This window comes from Phyllobates terribilis, unplaced genomic scaffold (genome assembly GCF_046119375.1).
Source record: "Phyllobates terribilis strain yellow unplaced genomic scaffold, ASM4611937v1 Scaffold_8__6_contigs__length_399053987, whole genome shotgun sequence".
Lineage (NCBI taxonomy): Eukaryota > Metazoa > Chordata > Amphibia > Anura > Dendrobatidae > Phyllobates > Phyllobates terribilis.
In genome coordinates this window covers 176,225,940-176,246,010 of record NW_027362768.1, presented here as the reverse complement: position 1 = coordinate 176,246,010, position 20,071 = coordinate 176,225,940, and the positions used below count along the sequence as shown (strand labels likewise).

The 20,071-nt window shown below is 44.3% G+C and overlaps 1 protein-coding gene across 8 annotated transcripts in view; it reads right to left on the bottom strand.

Moving 5' to 3' along the window:
• The window catches only part of UBE2U (ubiquitin conjugating enzyme E2 U), a 56,303-nt gene that overhangs the window by 21,277 nt on the left and 14,955 nt on the right, over window positions 1-20,071 (bottom strand). For 3 of the 8 annotated variants that reach the window (XM_073642655.1, XM_073642659.1, XM_073642661.1), the window contains exons 2-6: window positions 15,471-15,552; window positions 14,572-14,664; window positions 5,560-5,657; window positions 5,342-5,468; window positions 919-985 (exon numbers count right to left, since the gene is read on the bottom strand). In XM_073642655.1, the coding sequence (XP_073498756.1) occupies window positions 919-985; window positions 5,342-5,468; window positions 5,560-5,657; window positions 14,572-14,664; window positions 15,471-15,552 (467 nt within the window). Of the gene's footprint in view, window positions 1-918; window positions 986-5,341; window positions 5,469-5,559; window positions 5,658-14,571; window positions 14,665-15,470; window positions 15,553-16,084; window positions 16,146-18,457; window positions 18,547-18,637; window positions 18,774-20,071 lie in introns of those variants that run through there. The other 5 variants (XM_073642656.1, XM_073642657.1, XM_073642660.1 and 2 more) reach the window with 4 other exon arrangements.

The following is a 20,071-nucleotide window of genomic DNA, read 5'->3' as shown; positions in this document are numbered from 1 at the left end:
GTACAGATTATGGGTGACATTAAACGAAGAAAGTTCTGAAATGAATCTTCTTGGTATGTTTTTTTTTTTTACATATTAATCAGGTGTGAAGACTTTTTATATCCACTGTATATATGTTCAGCAGTAATAAAACGACCCAAACTTTCAGAAACTATTTATCATTAATTGTAAAATTAATGCAATGAAACATTTGCAACAAGAAGTTGCCATTTCTTTTCATATTAGTACAGAACATGCAGACTTGTACTGTAGTGACGCAGCCATCAGGGGGCACTGTCAGGAAGCTGATGGTCAGAGCTGTCCGGGCAGGCGCACTGCAGGCAGGTTTATAGTTCATTATTTGCTGTGTTTTCGCTCTGGGACAGAGTCTTGTAGCTACTGAACCTGCAAACAGCAAAGCTCTGTGAGTATCTGATTAGTAGGAAATTATTCCTGTACCTACAAGGTAGGGTAAGAGGGTTAGAGTTAGGGTTAGGGTTACAGAACACACGGCCATGTGCACAGATCCCAAACAAGAAGTCACTCCGATGGGTGCACCATGGCTGGTTTTGTTATGAGGAGGGTGCTGTGGATGATGTGGCTTTTATATAAAACATCGATCACTATATGATCTCTTAACTAGATTCTTCCTTCCGGATGTATTTCTTGGATATTGTAGTGCAAAAGTACAACAAATATGACGGAGACACTTAATATCCACATTATACATCAATATTGGTAACTCCATACAATTGCTTTCGCAATCAGGGGGCACTACACTATGATCAGGTCCTAAACAGACATCTTCTAGCAATAACAGATCCATCAACAGCAGTTTGCTGACAATTTCCAATCCAAAAATGTTAATTCGAAAAATTACAAATAGCAGGATCTTAGATTTTGTGATTACAGAGAGATAAGGTGGAGAACGTTACATACCTGGGTGCAGGGGTGAAGGTCGGGGCTGGGGTCGTTCTTATAACGACGCTTTCTGGTATTGAGCCATCTGCAATTAACAATGAGAAATCATAAAAGGAAACAGGAGCGGCCACACGTTTCTTATCCAGCAGGACATGATAGAAAGATTCTGGCTCTCACAGACCTGTTAGTTTTTCTATAAGAAGCCCTCCTACTCTGCACTCATTACCTGTATTAACTGCACTTGTTTGAACTCATTACCTGTATAAAAGACACCTGTCCACACACTCAAACAATCACACTCCAACCTCTGCACCATGACCAAGACCAAAGAGCTGTCTAAGGACACCAGGGACAAAATTGTAGACCTGCCACAAGGCTGGGATGCGCTACAGGGCAATAGGCAAGCAGATTGGTGAGAAGGCAACAACTGTTGTCACAATTATTAGAAAATAGAAGAAACACAAGATGACTGTCAATGTTTCTCGGTCTGGGGCTCCATGCAAGATCTCGCCTCGTAGGGTAAGGATGATTCTGAGAAAGGACAGGAATCAGCCCAGAACTACACGGGAGGACCTGGTCAATGACCTGAAGAGAGCTGGGACCACAGTCTCAAAACTTACCATTAGTAACACACTACATCATGGATTAAAATCCTGCAGGGAACGTAAGGTCCCCCTGCTGACGCCAACACATGTCCAGGCCCGTTTGAAGTTCGCCAATGACCATCAATATGATCCAGTGGAGGCACGGGAGAAGGTCATGTGGTCAGATGAGACCAAAGTAGAACTTTTTGGTATCAACTTCACTCGCCATGTTTGAAGGAAGAAGAAAGATAAGTACAACCCCTTGAACACCATCTCAACCATGAAGCATGGTGGGGGAAACCGCATACTTTGGGGGTGCTTTTCTGCAAAGGAGACAGGATGACTGCACTGTATTGAAGGGAGGATGGATAGGGTCATGTACATTTCGGCCAACAACCTCTTTCCATCAGTAAGAGCATTGAAGAAGGGTCATGACTCGGTCTTCCAGCATGACAATGACCCAAAACACAGCCAGAGCAACTGAGGAGTGGCTCCGTAAGAAGCATTTCAAGGTCCTGGAGAGGCCTAGCCAGTCTCCAGACCTGAACCCAACAGAAAATCTTTGGAGGGAGCTGAAAGTCAATGTTGCCCAGCGACACCTGAACCCCGATACATGAAAGATCTGGAGAAGATCTGTATGGAGGAGTGGACCAAAATCCCTGCTGCAGTGTGTGCAAACCTGGTCAAGAACTGCAGGAAACGTCTGACCACTGTAATGGCAAACAAAGGTTTCTGTACCAAGTATTAAGTTCTGTTTTTCTATTGTATCAAATACTTATTTCATACAATAAGCAAATTAAATATGTAAAAATCATACAATGTGATTTTCCTGGATTTTTTTTTTAGATTCTGTCTCTCACAGGTGAAGTGACCTACGATAAAAATTACAGACCTCTCCATTCTTTGTAGGTGGGAAAACTTGCAATATCGGCAATGTATTATATACTTATTTTCCCCACTGAAGATAGATAGATAGATAATATTGCCGATATTTCTTATTTCTCTTTATTCGGAGAGTAGTACCTGATCCCCGTCCAGCTCGTGGAGTGATAACATAAACCGTCAGAAACTCTTTTTACTTATCTTTTTGAAATAGAACTTGAAAGAAAATAACAGTCAGTGAGCGCAGCCGGATGATATATTCTTAGAGGAAAGTTCTACACTCAGCTTTAATCTCAGGACGGAAAGTAGTATTACTTGTACTCTTGGGGGACTTTGTGCAAAAGCCATTTGCAAATCTTTTTGTGCCAGGAGACGTCTCCATGTGAGCTCACCAGTTTGTGTTGCCAAAAGGTGAAATGAGCCGTATGAAGGATCACGTAGAGGAACAATTTACTTCTGCCATAGAAGAGGCGCAATATAATGAGGCTTTATCTGTATATCCTGATTAGTGCAGGCCAACAGCTATTGCTACACTTACCACAGTCTATATGTTTATGGTCAAGGTTACTACTAAAATGGGTTTTCCAATTACAGAGTTTTAAGACAAAAGTTGCATTAATGTTATCCGACAATGTCACCAATCCTGAGAGCGAGGTTTTTTTGTCACTTACTTATCCTATACTGATCCTGAGTTACATCCTGTATTATACTCCAGAGCTGCACTCACTATTCCGCTTGTGCAGTCACTGTGTACATACATTACATTACTGATCCTGAGTTACATCCTGTATTATACTCCAGAGCTGCACTCACTATTCTGCTGGTGCAGTCACTGTGTACATACATTACATTACTGATCCTGTACTGATCCTGAGTTACATCCTGTATTATACTCCAGAGCTGCACTCACTATTCTGCTGGTGCAGTCACTGTGTACATACATTACATTACTGATGCTTAGTTACATCCTGTATTATACTCCAGAGCTGCACTCACTATTCTGCTGGTGCAGTCACTGTGTACATACATTACATTACTGATCCTGAGTTACATCCCGTATTATACTCCAGAGCTGCACTCACTATTCTGCTGGTGCAGTCACTGTGTACATACATTACATTACTGATCCTGAGTTACATCCTGTATTATACTCCAGAGCTGCACTCACTATTCTGCTGGTGCAGTCACTGTGTACATACATTACATTACTGATCCTTAGTTACATCCTGTATTATACTCCAGAGCTGCACTCACTATTCTGCTGGTGCAGTCACTGTGTACATACATTACATTACTGATCCTGAGTTACATCCCGTATTATACTCCAGAGCTGCACTCACTATTCTGCTGGTGCAGTCACTGTGTACATACATTACATTACTGATCCTGTACTGATCTTGAGTTACATCCTGTATTATACTCCAGAGCTGCACTCACTATTCTGCTGGTGCAGTCACTGTGTACATACATTACATTACTGATGCTTAGTTACGTCCTGTATTATACTCCAGAGCTGCACTCAATATTCTGCTGGTGCAGTCACTGTGTACATACATTACATTACTGATCCTGAGTTACATCCTGTATTATACTCCAGAGCTGCACTCACTATTCTGCTGGTGCAGTCACTGTGTACATACATTACATTACTGATCCTTAGTTACATCCTGTATTATACTCCAGAGCTGCACTCACTATTCTGCTGGTACAGTCACTGTGTACATACATTACATTACTGATCCTGAGTTACATCCTGTATTATACTCCAGAGCTGCACTCACTATTCTGCTGGTACAGTCACTGTATATACATTACATTACTGATCCTGAGTTACCTCCTGTATTATACTCCAGAGCTGCACTCACTATTCTGCTGGTGCAGTCACTATGTACATACATTACATTACTGATCCTGAGTTACATCCTGTATTATACTCCAGAGCTGCACTCACTATTCTGCTGGTGCAGTCACTGTGTACATACATTACATTACTGATCCTGAGTTACATCCTGTATTATACTCCAGAGCTGCAATCGCTATTTTGTTGACTGGCATTGAAAGCAACATTTAAGCTTGTTGTCCTCACTGACCTCCTAAAATTCAGGGGTGGCAGCAAGTCTTCCTATGTCTGGTGATTATATACAGCATCACCATCCAGATTGTATATCACTGATGCAAACTTACTGTACAGCATGTTACACAGATAGCAGTGCCATATGTTGGTCAAGGAAAAATGCCATATTGTCATCAACACTGTACAGTACAGTCATCGCCATACTGTGCTAAATATTATAATGTTCTGTGCGCACGAAGCAGTGTCACACATTGTCTATATAGATACCACCAGATGGTGCCTTAATAATACCACCATACTGCGACCAACCTTTTTCATCTCAGCGGCACGCCTCTACACCTCCAAGGTTGGCTTGTTCTGATACTATACTAGGAAGGAGTACTGGGATATTTTAGTTCTAAAGCCTGCAGAAGTATGAATGCAGCTCTGGATTATAAGATTTAGGCTATGTGCCCACGTTGCATTTATGAAGCAGAAAATTTCTGCAAGTCCTCTCCCGGAAAAACGCATGCGGAATTCCGCACGCGTTTATCGCGCATTTTTCGCGCGTTTATCACGCGTTTTCCACATGCGGAATTGCCTTGCGTTTTTTATGCATTGGACAAAGGCAATTCTGCTTGCGGAAACGCAAAATTAAATGACATGCTGCGGATTTTTGAACGCAGCATAAACGCTGCGGAAAAATCCGCAGCATGTGCATAGAACTTGCGGAATCCCATTGGGGACCATGGGGTGCGGGTTACCAAGCGTTTTACAAGCGTTTCCGCTGCGAAAATTCCGCATCAAAAACGCTTGAAAAACGCTACATGGGCACACAGCCTTAGTTCACAGAGGACAATATTGACACAAATGTTTCCATGATGACAGGCTGACTGCCCTGCATGTGGAGTCACTGGCTTACCCTCAATCTGTCTGCTGGTCTTCACACAATTGAGAACCATCTGCCTGTACAGAGCAGCTTTATTTAACGCCATGTTGGCTGCGTCTGGATTGACTGCATTCTCCAGGACTGGATTGGAAAGCATTGCCTGAAACACAGAGGCAACAATGGACTTATCTGTGCAGACAGGGCAGATCAGACAACATGACATGGACGCTTCCAATGAAAGCGGCTTGTACCTGGATCATCAGTAGGACATAAGTCATGGTGTAGGCTGGATTCCATCCTCCTGGGTCATCCAAGAAATCAATGCAAGGTTTACCGGAGGTCTGATCAACTGGAAATGACGGGAGACAAGTAGTTAATTAAAAGAATAGCACAGAAATAAACATATTATCTGCAGCTCATGTTGCTTTACTGTATGGATTGGGTGAGAATGAGCAGAGTCATCTCATTATCATTAGAGGAAGGGGAAGTTAAGATGGAGGGCTAGATAAGGCAGGATAGTAAGAAGATAGAAGAGAAACAGCCGGCCGCAGACAGGATGAGTCCCATGGAAAGATTTAAGAATAAATATAATCCATTTTCAGGTTGCACCAACCCCGATGCTGCCTGATGATACAACCCCATAAACACGCTGTGGCTGGAGCGGAGCGCTCCTCTGCTATCAGATAACTTTTCCTGCTCACTGTATTGTGCTGTTCTTATTCCCAATATATTAGTATTGTTGGGAACAATCATATTGTCATAATTGGGGTTCTGAAATGAGATTAGGACACTAGGCCCCGTCACACTTAGCGACGCTGCAACGATCCCGACAACGATACGACCTGTCAGGGATCGTTGCTGCGTCGCTATGTGGTCGCTGGTGAGCTGTCAAACAGGCAGGATCACCAACGATCAGGGGAGCAGCGACATCGTGGAAAGAATCTTTCCACGATGTACTGCTCCTGGTTACCAGCCTGCTGAAACAGGAGCAGGCTGGTAACCATGATAAACAGCGGGTTACTAGGGGCACAGCCGCACTTAGTAACCCGTTGTTTATCATGGTTACCACTCTGCTATGGTGAGCGGGAGGTTACCGCTCACCATAGCAGAGTGGTAACCATGATAAACAGCGGGTTACTAAGTGCGTGTGTGCCCCTAGTAACCCGATGTTTATCATGGTTACCAGCCTGATCGCTGCTCCCGCTGGTCACACACAGCGATGTGTGCTGGCCAGCGGGAGGGCAACGACCAAAAAATGGTCCAGGACACTTTGCAGCGATTAGCGACCTCACAGCAGGGGCCTGATCGCTGCAAAGTGTCACACACAGCGACATCGCTGGTGAGGTCGCTGTTGCGTCACCAAAACCGTGACACAGCAGCGATCTCGCTAGCGATCTCGCTATGTGAGACGGGGGCTTAAGTCCCAAAAAGATTACTTGAGACCCTAAAAAAATGACAATGACACTCGTCTCTGATGTTTGATGTTTTGTAACAATGAAACAGAAGCATTAACATATGCAAACGTAGAACTATAATACACTGACACCCGGGGTACAGGATAATGACACTGATACTTGGGGTACAGGAACAGGATAATAACACTGACACTCGGGGTACAGTTAAATGACACTGATACTGCCTGTACTGATACTGACAGTTGGGGTGCAGGATAATGACACTGACACTTGGGGTGGAGGATAATAACACTGAAACTTGGGATGCAGGATAATGACGCTGATTCTTGGGGAAAGGATAATGAGGGTACAGTATTATGCACTGACACTTGGGGTATATGATAATGACACTGATATTTGGGGTACAGGATAATGACACTCGGGGTACAGGATAATGACACTGACACTTGGGGTGGAGGATAATAACACTGACACTTGGGATACAGGATAATGACGCTGATTCTTGGGGAAAGGATAATGAGGGTACAGTATTATGACATTGACACTTGGGGTACATGATAATGACACTGACACTTGGGGTGCAGGATAATGACACTAACACTCGGGGTACAGGATAATGACACTGACACTCGGGGTACAGGATAATGACACTGACACTGACACTTGGGGTACAGGATAATGACACTGACACTCAGGGTAAAGGATAATGACACTGACATTTGGGGAAAGGATAATGAGGGTACAGTATTATGACACTGACACTTGGGGTACAGGATAATAACACTGACACTTGGGGTGCAGAATAATGACACTAACACTCGGGGTACAGGATAATGACACTGACACTTGGGGTACAGGATTATTACACTGGCACTTGGGGTGCAGGATAATGACGCTGACACTTGGGGTGCAGGATAATGAGGCTGACACTTGGGGTGCAGGATAATGACACTGACACTTGGGATTGTATTCAAGTATAAAACGGGTATTGCTGCCAGTTACAATTAATTGTGGGTCTTTGGACCCCATTAAGAACCGAGACTCAGGTGTAACTGCTACAATCACACCCCAAATAGCTGGCCCCTGGTCCATCATGGCTCTCATTGCCATGTAGGCTCCATAGCAACCATGCAGATTACAGTTCTCCTATTTCTCGTGCAGTGTACTGCTCCAACATTTTGTTCCATTGGGTAATTCTTTAATTCTTAGAATTGAGAGATTTTATTGAAATCCATGAGGCCCTGAAGCTCCTTTACAGAAAAAGAGGCCTTGTTGCCCATAGCAACCAAACATGTCTACCTCTGTATTGAGGGTGTGATCAGATACGAAGGTATCTCGCCATCTTTCTGTAGTGGGTTGTTATGTATTCCATGGCCGTCTAATTATGTAGGTGTTGGTGGAGACATTTAGAAAGAGTTACATGGACAGAGTCAGGTCCATGGCCTTCAGCTGATCACCGGACAACGGAGTGAGAGAAGAGGATGAGGACAACTCATAGGGGCAAAAAACATAAATACTGAGATGGTCTCAAAATTCTAGGAAAGGATATTTTTAAAAACAAAAAAAACTCACAAAAAATCCAAACAGTGCATTTTGAAAATTCAAGAAACGCATCATCCGACAATAGAGAACTTGTACCAATAATGAATGTGATGTCTTTGTAGCATCAGGGGAGATCTAGTCCAGACTTGTCAACAGTTCTGGATATGATGGTACTGTCCCACTTTTTGGGAAACAGTTTAGATGGAAGGTTGGGTTACACAATGGAGCCAGTTCTGGCAGGATTGGCTTGGGGTTAAAATCTCCAAAAATGGCCACAATCAACATAATATTGGTATCTGTGCTAGTCATAGAAATCATATTGTTGTCAATATTAAAGGGATATTCCTACCTCTTAAAATAGAGAATGGACATGTGTGTGGACTTCCAGAGAAAGCCATGCTGCAAGATATTAATGCAAACTGTACTTGCCTATCTCCGGTAGGCCTATGGTCAATGAATATAGCTGTGGTATGGCCGTAGAGCCATTCTATGGAAGCAGTTGATGGTGGTCCCAGCAAGTAGAACCTCCAACAATCAACACGTTATTCTAAAGATAGATGATCCTTTAAGGAATTATCTGATTTTGACAACCACAACCATATCTTAATGGCCATAAATGTAATGGGTAGGTTGGCTATTTAGCCAATTATAAACGACAAATGGCATGGGCATCTACTGACTTTTTACTTCCAGTGTTTTTGTCTAACAAAGGAATACTCCGAGCTGTAGGCCTTCAATATTGTTTAGACATAGTTTGGAAAGTTATAGGTACTAGGACAACCCTAAATTACCCCCATACACATTAGGCTAATTTCGGCCAAATCCATCAATATCGATGGGTTACGGCTGATAGTCTAATGTATATAAGGTTGTCAGATAGAATATTGTCGGGGAAGATAAGGATGTCCCATTTCAGACTGGCGATCTTTTTCTTTTCCTGGAGATAAGCCACCACCAGAAAAGTCTGACAGAAGCCCTCTCGTGAAGGACACAGGAGCGCTATGGGAGAGACAATTGAGACAGCTGCTGGCCAAACAATGGTGAACCATCTAATGTGTATTTGCTTTAGACTCAGAAGCGATAGTCCAAGTAATGAAGTAGGATTTCTCCAATATACTGTGCATGGTTCCTACATGACTACTATTATTATTTAATGGCTTTGGCTCAATTTCGAGCTATGGCAAATTGATGGATGAATGCTTTATAGGAAGATCAAATCTTTGGAGAGCCTAGATAGGTCCTCCAGGGTGATCTCCGCCGTAATCTTGATAGTATCAAGCCATCGGGTTACTGGTCTTCCTCTTCACCTTGTTCCTTCTATTCTTCCAACCATGATGTCGAACTCCAGTGATTACTCTCTTTGCATGAGATGTCCAAAGTAGGCAAGTCAAAGCTTGGTGATCTTTGCTTCCAGTGACATGTCTGACTTGATTTATTCCAAGATTGATTTGTTTGTTCTTCTTGCCATCCATGTTATTGACAACATCCTTCTCCAGCACCACATTTCGAAGGCATCAATTCTTCTTCTATCTTGTTTCTTTATCGTCCAGGTTTTGCATTCATTTCTTACTACAGAAAAGACCATACTATGTACGAGCCGTGTCTTCTTCACAAATGAAATGTTCCTCGATTTGAAGACCATGTCCAATGACTTCGTTGTTGAGTTGCCCATAGCTATTCTATTATATATCTATATCTCAATGATCTCGTTGTCAACGTCCATAAAGCTCGGCTTGCCCTTGGCCTGTACAGATTATTTGCAGATTCTGCTACCTGGCACAGTCTCGGAAGCCTCAGATGTTTTTCATGAGAGGTATAAAGATGCTTCATAAATCTCTATGCTTAGTTCATTATTGAAACCGTCTCGAAGATTCCAGTCCTTAGACCTCTAATAAAGCATTGTGTTTATTTTTCAGCTTTCTTTCACATCTCTAAAGTCCATCAATCCTCAGATCAGAGAAATACTCCCTTATAATGTGCAAAACATAGGCACCACCAAAAACATTCAAAATATATTCTTTTTTTTTTTTTTTATCTGCTGTACATCACAATCAGTACTATCGTTGACAGCAGCTTTCTTTTCTACTCTGGTGAGTTATTCCTTCTCTCTAAAACATTCAGAGCCCAAAGGAAATCTCTAGAGATGAATTTCCGTCCACAACCCTTGCTTCTTAGTCTTAGGATGTGATCCTCAAAGAACATTGAGTGGTCATTGAGGTAAATACTTTGCATACTTGTGTGAGTACAAAACCCAGTCACGACCACTAGTGTCATGAAAATTACCGACCCATCACTTTATTGAACACAGATATAAGGATCTTGACTGAGCTACATTGTATCTGCTTACACAAAATACTTCTTGATCTTGGGAAGCCAGAACAGGTTGGACCATGGTGTGATTCTATACCATTCAGTAAACAGCACAGAAAACCTAAAGTTTCCAGTTACTAGTTTCATACTTTGGAGGTTTTTGTAAGTTAAGAATGACCTTATACACTAGTGATTTTAAAACATTTTTTACATATTTCATCTGAATGTTTATCCACTACTTTCATGTCACAAATTGGCACTCTTCTACATGGTGGGTAGTCCACCACAAGTAGCAGATTTTTTTAAGGCTAGAATAGGGCTGTACAACTAATTTTGGCATGTTTGCCTGAAACGTGTAGTGAATTGTCATGCAATGCTCCCAGTACAAACTAATTGACTATGGATGCAGGTAACTTCTAATAAATTATATTTTTCTGCTAATGAACCCTTTATTTTTTAAGTCCTAATCCATGGTCTAAAGGTCTTGTAGATCAGAGTTCTCCATTCTTGTTAAGTCAATGTATTTCTATAGACGGTGCTCAAATTTTCAGTAGTCTTCTAACCACAATCAAGATCTTCTAGACCAGTGTTTTTCAACCAAAGCAACTCAATATATTCCTTTATATGAAAGTCAAGTCTTTAATTGTCTTCTAGCACTGATCCTAATATCTTCTGGACCAGGGTTCTCCAACCTTGGTAAATCACTTTTTTTTCTGTAAATGGAGTGCCAATCTATAATAATCTTTTAGCCTTGGTCAACATCTTCCAGACCAGTGTTCTCCAACCTGTGCTGCTCAAATTTTTCCTACGGAAGAAACTCAAGTCTGCAGTTTCTTCTATCGCCAATCATAAGGTCTTCTAGACCAGTGTTTACCAACCATGGCAAATCAATGTTTTTCTATGGATGGAACTAAAGTCTTCAACCATCTTTTAGTAGCAGTCATGATCGTCTAGACCAGTGTTCTCCAACCTAAGAAGCCCATTATTTTCTTTTGGCAAAACTCAAGTATTCGGTTATCTTCTTACTCCTGGCCTTAATGTCCTCTAGACAAATGTTCTCCAACCTGTGCTGCTTAATGTTTACTTGGATGAAACTCAAGTCTCCAGTTGTCTTCTAGTGTTGATCCTAATGTCTTATATATAAGACATGGGCTATATCATTATATGCAAGAAGATGCATAACTTATACTAGCTGTATATATAATTATATACAGACTAGACCAATCAGCGAACCGTGTTAGTGAGGAATGGAGAGCGTGTTTAAATTTGGCACCAAAATCGCTGATTAGTCGCGGCCGGCGACCAATCAGCAGAGCGTTGTTTAAATTTGGCGCCAATCTCGCTGATTGTTCGCGGCTGACGGCCGGGACCAATCAGCAGAGTGAGGTTTAAATTTGGCGCCAATACTGCTGATTGATCTCGGCCAGCGACCGCGATCAATCAGCAGAGCGTTGTTTAAATTTGGCGCCAATCTCGCTGATTGGACGCGTCTGGCGTCCGCGACAAATGAGCAGAGCGTTGTTTAAATTTGTCGCCAAGCTCGCTGATTGGTCGCGGCTGGCGTCCGCGAACAATTAGCACAGCAGTGTTTAAATGTCGCGGCAAGATCGGTGATTGGTCGCGGCCGCTATTTAAATGTGGCGCCCAAATCGGTGATTGGTCATGGTCAGCGTCCGTGACCAATCAGCACAGCAGTGTTTAAATGTGGCGCTAAGATCTGTGATTGGTCGCCGATATTTGAATTTGGCGCCCAAATCGGTGATTGGTCGCGGGCAGCGCCAGCGACCAATCAGCGATTTTTAACACAAATGTCCGGACCTTTGTAACACCATGCGGATACTGTGGGGACATCAGCGGCTAGGGTGTGAAGGGAGGACTGGGGAGCGGCGCTGCGGGTTGGGATACTTCTGCTGCGAGCAGTCGCTCATCTCCCGGCTTCTCGGAGTGGAAGTATCCGCACAGGCAGCGACGCTCCCCGGTCCTCACTAATACGATTCCGCTCACCAATACGATTCGCTGATTGGTCGCGCTCTCCGCACGCGACCAATCAGTGATCTTGGTGCTAAAGTTAAACACCGCTGTGCTGATTGGTCGCCGACGCTGTGCGCGACCAATCACCGATTTGGGCGGCACATTTAAATAGCGTCCGCGACCAATCAGTACAGCGGTGTTTAAATGTGGAGCCAAGATCGGTGATTGGTCGCGGCCGATATTTAAATTTGGTGCCGAAATTGGTGATTGGTCGCGGGCAGCGCCAGCAACCAATCAGCGTTTTTTAACACAAATGTCCGGACCTTTGTAACACCATGCAGATACTGTGGGGACATCAGCGGCTAGGGTGTGAAGGGAGGACCGGGGAGCGGCGCTGCGGGTCCGGATACTTCTGCTCCGAGCGCCCGCTCATGTCCCGGCTTCTCGGAGCGGAAGTAGCCGCACAGGCAGCGCCGCTGACATCCATGCGGCTAGGGTGTGAAGGGAGGACCGGGGAGCGGCGCTGCGGGTCCAATTGGTCGCGGCCGCTATTTAAAATGTGCCGCACAAATCGTTGATTGGTCGCGGACTTGGCCCGCGACCAATCACTGATCTTGCGGCCAAAGTTAAACACTACTGTGCTGATTGGTCGCGGATGCTGCCCGCGACCAATCACCGATTTGGGCGCCAAATTTAAATATCGGCCGCGACCAATCACCGATCTTGGCTCCACATTTAAACACCGCTGTGCTGATTGGTCGAGGCCGATATTTATATTTGGCGCCCAAATAGGTGATTGGTCGCGGGCAGCGCCAGCGACCAATCAGCGATTTTTAACACAAATTTCCGGACCTTTGTAACACCATGCGGATACTGTGGGGACATTAGCGGCTAGGGTGTGAAGGGAGGACCGGGGAGCGGCGCTGCGGGTCGGGATACTTCTGCTGCGAGCGCCCGCTCATGTCCCGGGTTCTTGCAGCGGAAGTATCCGCACAGGCAGCGGCGCTGACATCTAATTGGTCGCGGACGCTATTTAAAATTGCCGCACAAATCGGTGATTGGTCGCTGTCTTGGGCCGCGACCAATGACTGATCTTGGCGCCAAAGTTAAACACTATTGTGCTGATTGGTCGCGGACGCTGATTTGGGCGCCAAATTTAAATATCGGCCGCGACCAATCACCGATCTTGGCTTCACATTTAAACACCGCTGTGGTGATTGGTCGCGGCCGATATTTAAATTTGGCGCCCAAATCGGTGATTGGTCGCGGGTAGTGTCGGCGACCAATCAGCACAATAGTGTTTAATTTTTGCGCTAAGATCAGTGATTGGTCGGGTCCGAAGACCGCGACCAATCATCGAATCGTCTTGGTGAGGACCGGGGAGCGGCGCTGCCTGTGCGGGTACTTACGCTGCGAGAACCCGGGACATAGCGGGCGCTCGCCGGAGAAGTATCCCGACCCGCAGCGCCGCTCCTCGGTCCTCCCTTCCGCATGGAGGTCAGCGGCGCCGGCGGTCCTTCCACTGCTACCGGCCGGGAGATGAGCGCCTCGCGCTGCTCATCTCCCGGCTGCATCTCCGTCCCGCAGATGGGTTCGGCGGTCGGGTTCCTTCTGCTGTTGCCGGCCGGGAGATGAGTGCCTCGCGCCGGTCATCTCCCGGCTGCATCGCCGCTGAGCTCCGTCCCGCAGATGAGCCGCTAACGGCCGCCATCTTTTTTTTAGAAATCCCCCGGTGCTGATTGGCCGCTGCCGGACCAATGAGCGACGCGGGATTTCCTGGACAGACAGACAGACACACAGACACACAGACAGACAGACAGACAGACGGGATAAGACGATTATATATATAGAAGATACCTAGGTTATACCAGCTGTACATTTATAATTATATACAGAAGATGCCTAGGTTATACCAGCTGTACATTTATAATTATATACAGAAGATGCCTAGGTTATACCAGGATGGTCCATATTATTAATCCAAATGAAAGCAATCTACTACATTAATTAATAACAATTTCTTACCGTTTGGATGAAACGGGATGGTATTAAATATGATGCTTGGAGGTCGGTGGTTATATTCCTCGGTGTATGTCATGGTGAGTTGAAGAAGTGCCCCTGTGTTACATTAATAAAAAATGTCATTTTTGAGGCAGTAGCTTTACAAAAAAATGGTTGCAAAAGTTTTCTCACCTTTAACCCCTTCCTGACATCCACTGTTCATATATGGCCGATGTCAAGTATGCTTGTATGGAGCGGTCTCAAGAGCTGAACCTGCACCATACACGGCGGATGCCGGCTGTGCTATACATCCGGCACATGACTCAAACAGCACATCTGGTCGCTGCTGTTTAACTATTAGTACTCAAATAGCACTGACAATGACATTTAAGTGGCACGATCTGTGTTGGGGACCAGTTTTGATGCCCATTGGCCTCTTCGCCTGTAGCTGAGCTTCGTAGGAGATCACTAATTTCACGATATACCATAATACTGTATAATCTGTGCTCTACTACTATATATTGGAAAACAAACACAGATTCAATTTCCTTAGGGGGACTAAACAAAAAGTAATAAAAGTTTTAAAAAATATAAATAAAAAAATAACCCCTATTTTTCCAATACAAAAATTAAAAAAAAATAAAAATCAAGAATAAACTACTACTCGTCCCACAAAAAATCAAACCCTTATATGGATATGTAGATGACAAAATAAACAAATTATGGCTCTTGGAAGAAGAGGAGGAGAAAATGAACGCTTAAAAATGAAACTTGGTCTAATCAGAAAGGAGTTAAGAACCTTTTTGTTTTTCACTTTAAATGCCTTAAAACAATGAAACATGTTGAAAAAGTCTACACACCCTTTAAAACCGAATTTAAAAGTAATGATAACATTTAAAAATATGAAAAATATGAATACAAACCTTCCCATAGAGAATCTTTCAGCCCCTGCATCTGAACTATCCATTTCATCAAGTTGTCAGATATGGGTGTCACACTGATCCCCTAAAAGTGAAGGATACAGGTTTTACATTAGTCGTCGCTCTGACGTCTTCATAACAATGACTAATTGATTCTTCTACTTGGTGCTGACTTCAGATGGACAATGTGGACACCCGTCTGACTTACAGTATTGTGCAAAAGTCTTAGACAGGTGTGGAAAAATGCAGCAAAGTAAAGGCACCTCCATACTCATTAGAATAATGTTGGACGAACCCGCCAATATCGACAGATTCAGACGACAATCTTACGTGTATGGGGGGACCGGCCGACTGATGGCCGAGGGAGATGTTGATTGGACATGTTCGATTTTGGACTGCCGATCGCATTGTTCTAAACCACTGGCCAACTGTCAGTCACGCGGCCGAACGAGCGCTCCTGTGTACAGGAAAGTCAGCTGGGATGGCTATAGGGCGAACAATCGGCTGAAACATCATTAGGCTGACAGCCATCTAATGTGTGTGGGGGCCTTAAGGATGCTTTAAAAAATAGAAGTAATGAAGAAATATACGGCGGCGTCTGGTTACGCTATACCTACATAGCGCTGCTAACGGATAGTCCTTCCCCCCTCTCACACGATAATCAGTTCTGATGAAGGTCTGAAAAAGACGGAATCGTTACACTGTATGGATTGCCAATAAATCTATATCACTTTTTATTCTAATTTGAGTGCCAAGTTATTCTGCTACTATTAAAAAATAGAAGTGTTAATAGTTTATTTTTATCAATTAACAAAATGCAAAGTGGTTGAAAAAAAGAGAAATCTAAATCCCATCAATATTTTGTGACCGCTCTTTGTCTTCATCACTTCTTCTCGTCACTTCAGTTATGAAGGATCTCAGCAGGAGGTTGTTCCAAACATCTTAGAGAACTGACTCCAGATCTTCTGTGTATGGGGCTTGTGCGGATCCGTCTGTCTCTTCATGTGATCCCCAACAGACTGGATGATGTGAGATCAGGACTCTGTGGGGCCGGATCATCACATCCAGGACTCCTCGTTATTAATGACATTGGCTGGATGTTGGGGGTCGTTGTCCAGCTGTAGAATAAATTTGGAACCAATCAGACATTTCCCTGATAGTATTACATGACGGAGAAGTATCTACTTGTCCTGACCAAATTCCCAACTCCAATTGCTGAAATGCAGCCGCAAAACTTGCAGGACCCTCCACTGTGCGTCACTGCTCTCCAGTCGTTTGGAAACAATCCAACTTCTGAGACAACTGAATATTTCTCATTTTGCTTCCTCAGTACAAATCAGCTGCTGCCATTTTTCTGCACCACAGTTCCTATGTTTTCGAGCATAGGTGAGTTACTCAGCCTTCTTTCCATGTGGAGGGTATGGGCTTTTGGTGTCAATTGTTTAATGAAGACGACTTCTGTACAGGCTTCTCCAAACAGTAGATGGGTGTAGCTGCGTCCCACCTTGTTGCTGCCAGTTCGGAGTTGATGGCACTGCTGGACATCTTCAAAGGGCAGTAATCATGATGAATCTTTCATCTGCTGCTTTTAGATTCCTTGGCCGACCACTGAGTCTACGATCTTCAACACTGCCCATTTCTATATAGTTTTTCAAAGCAATTTGAACAGCACATCTTAAATCCCCAGGCTGCTTTGGAATCTTTGCCTGGGATAAACCTTGCTGATGCAGTATAACTACCTTGTGTCTTGTTGCTGTGTTCAATCTTGCCATGTTGTATGGATCACATGAAACTGTCTTCCATAACCTCACCTCTGTATCAGAGTTTGGCTGTTTCTCACCCAGTTTTAAGCTTCTTATATAGCTGAAAATGATGATCATTATCACCTATCTGGTATAACTGGTTCTCATATTTTTAACTATAATCCTGCAAAATCCTCAAGTATACCTAGAAAAACTGATGCTATTTTGATGGCAAAGGGCGGTCACCGAATATTGATGGGATTAATATTTCTCCTTTGTTCATTCACTTTACATTTTGTTAGTTGATACAATATTAACTCTTCTATTTTTGAAAGCATTCAAACTTTGGAGAATTTTTTTCCACACCTGCCTAAATCTTTTGCACAGTACTGTATCTGTGGTTTCTAATCCAAACCCAACGTGTGAGATCACGGTGATGTAAAAACAAGTCTTGGTTATTCTGGCACGTAGCTCATTTCTCAGGCATCTTGGTAAATGTTCAAATCTAGCAGAATAAGCAGAGTGGGCTGATTATAGAGGGCGATGTGCGCCGGTGACGGTCAACATGTGTTCTGCAGATGCTGCTCAACTACCACTCTCTTTATCCATAAATTCTGGGACATTGAGTGAGATTAACTAAACCAATTGCTCAAAAAAAAGTGCTGCACACCAATTTTTTTTAATGCAGTTTAGATATTTTTTTCACCTTTGAAAAGCTACCAGGAGTAAAAATGTGCAAAGTACTGGTGTAAAATATGGCGGCCAAGAGACGGCGACAAAGATAAAGATATCAGACACATCTAGCGAGTTTCAGAAGTTGCGTTGTACAGCTTGCACCATTGCTGTAAATTTGTCATCAGTTGTGTACCACTCTAATTTGGCGCACATCATGTGCTCCATTTATTTGGTGCAATTTGTTCTTTAAGTTGGGAAATAGGTAGAAAACTTGGTAGCGCGTGCTGCTGTTAGACTGCAGTGTAAAGTATGGTGAAGGGACAGAAATACAATCTGATTATCTGATGAGTCAGGAAATGGATTTCAGACTACCTTAGACTCCGACAGATAATGCAGCTGATCATTTCTGCATTTTTGCTCTTTTTCCAGCGTTCTCAGGATGGGGTCCGGCGATATTTGGCCCTCATTTATGCCATTAATCACAATGAGCGTTCTTAGCAAACCACAAGTTATAGAGGCTGAAGATGAAGAGATCTACCATGTTCTGTACATGAAATACGGCAGCAGACTCACATAAAGCCGAGCTTCCTGCAGCTCCTGATATTCCCTCTCCAGTAGTAAATAGCTTCTTGAGCGCATCTTCTCCGTTCACGATTCCTGATCTGCACGACGCATAGATATAATCGTTATACATCACCAATAAAGAACCGTATGGGATATTACTTCACAATATAGTCATCAGTAGTCTCCAACCTGTGGTTCTATCACTGTCAGGGGACTACAACTCCCAGCATGCTCTGACAGCGTGCGGTAAGAGATGCTTGTGTCTTCATGGCTGAGGTCCACACAGAACGGCAAATGATCCCCGTGCTGCTCGTTCTTCCCTAAACTAATACAGATGCTTTCATTAAACCAGACCAAATAAGTAAATAAAGACCACATATCAGACCCCCTAAAAATAGAAACCCCAGACCAATCCCCCAAAATAAATTCAGACTAGCATAACTAATGCAAGCCCTAGACAACACCTCCCCAAATAATCACAAACCCACACAATACCCTCTAAACCAGGGGTCTGAAACTCAGCTGGGCATATGGGCCGCACACGGAAAAACATTTAATTTGGGGGGGCCGCATTATTTGCATGACAAAGTGACATTTTTAGTGATACCATTTTATTTTCTATACACCTTTTGAACTGGTCCTCATCTTGCAGACATGGTCTCCCATCCAGATTCGCCATATTGCAGACATGGTCTCCCATCCAGGTCCCCATGTTGCAGACATGTCACCCCCATACTGCGCACAGGGTCCATCCCCCCCATACTGCGCACAGGGTGCGTCCCACCCATACTGCACACAGGGTCGCAGTACCCCCATAATGCGCACAGGGTCGCCGTGCCCCCATACTGCGCACAGGGTCCCCGTCCCCCCATACTGCGCACAGGGTCCCCGTCCCCCCATACTGCACACAGGGTCACCATCCCCCATACTGCACACAGGGTCCCCATTCCCCCCATACTGCGCACAGGGTCCCCGCTCCCCCCATAATGCGCTCAGGGTCCCCGTTCCCCCCATACTGCGCTCAGGGTCCCCATTCCCCCCATACTGCGCTCAGGGTCCCCGTCCCCCCATACTGCACACAGTGCCCGGTCCCCCCATACTGAGCGCTGTATTTCACATGAAAGAGAAAAAAAAAAAAAGATTCTCACCTGTCCTCCGTTCCCTCGGCGTCCTTTCTGCACCTGTGGCCCGCAGGTACAGACCCCATAACGATCGCGGCTCTCTCCAGCAGCCGCCGACATCAGCGCTGTAGTGCAGTGTATTGCCGCGCAGAGACCGGCTCTCTGCACAGGAATACCAGTGTCAGCCTGCGGGCCGCAAGAAGCAGCCGGAGGGGCCGCATGCGGGCCGCGTGTTTGAGACCCCTGCTCTAAACCATACATGTTAAACTCTGGCCCGCATGATGGTTTTATTTAGCCCAGGACACCAGAACCATCACCCCTATGTGCGGCCATTATACTGTATGGAGGACTATGTGTGGCCATTATACTGTATGGAGGACTATGTGGGGCCCATTATACTGTATGGAGGACTATGTGGGGCGCATTATACTGTATGGAGGACTATGTGGGACCATTATACTGTATGGAGGACTATGTGGGACCCATTATACTGTATGTAGGA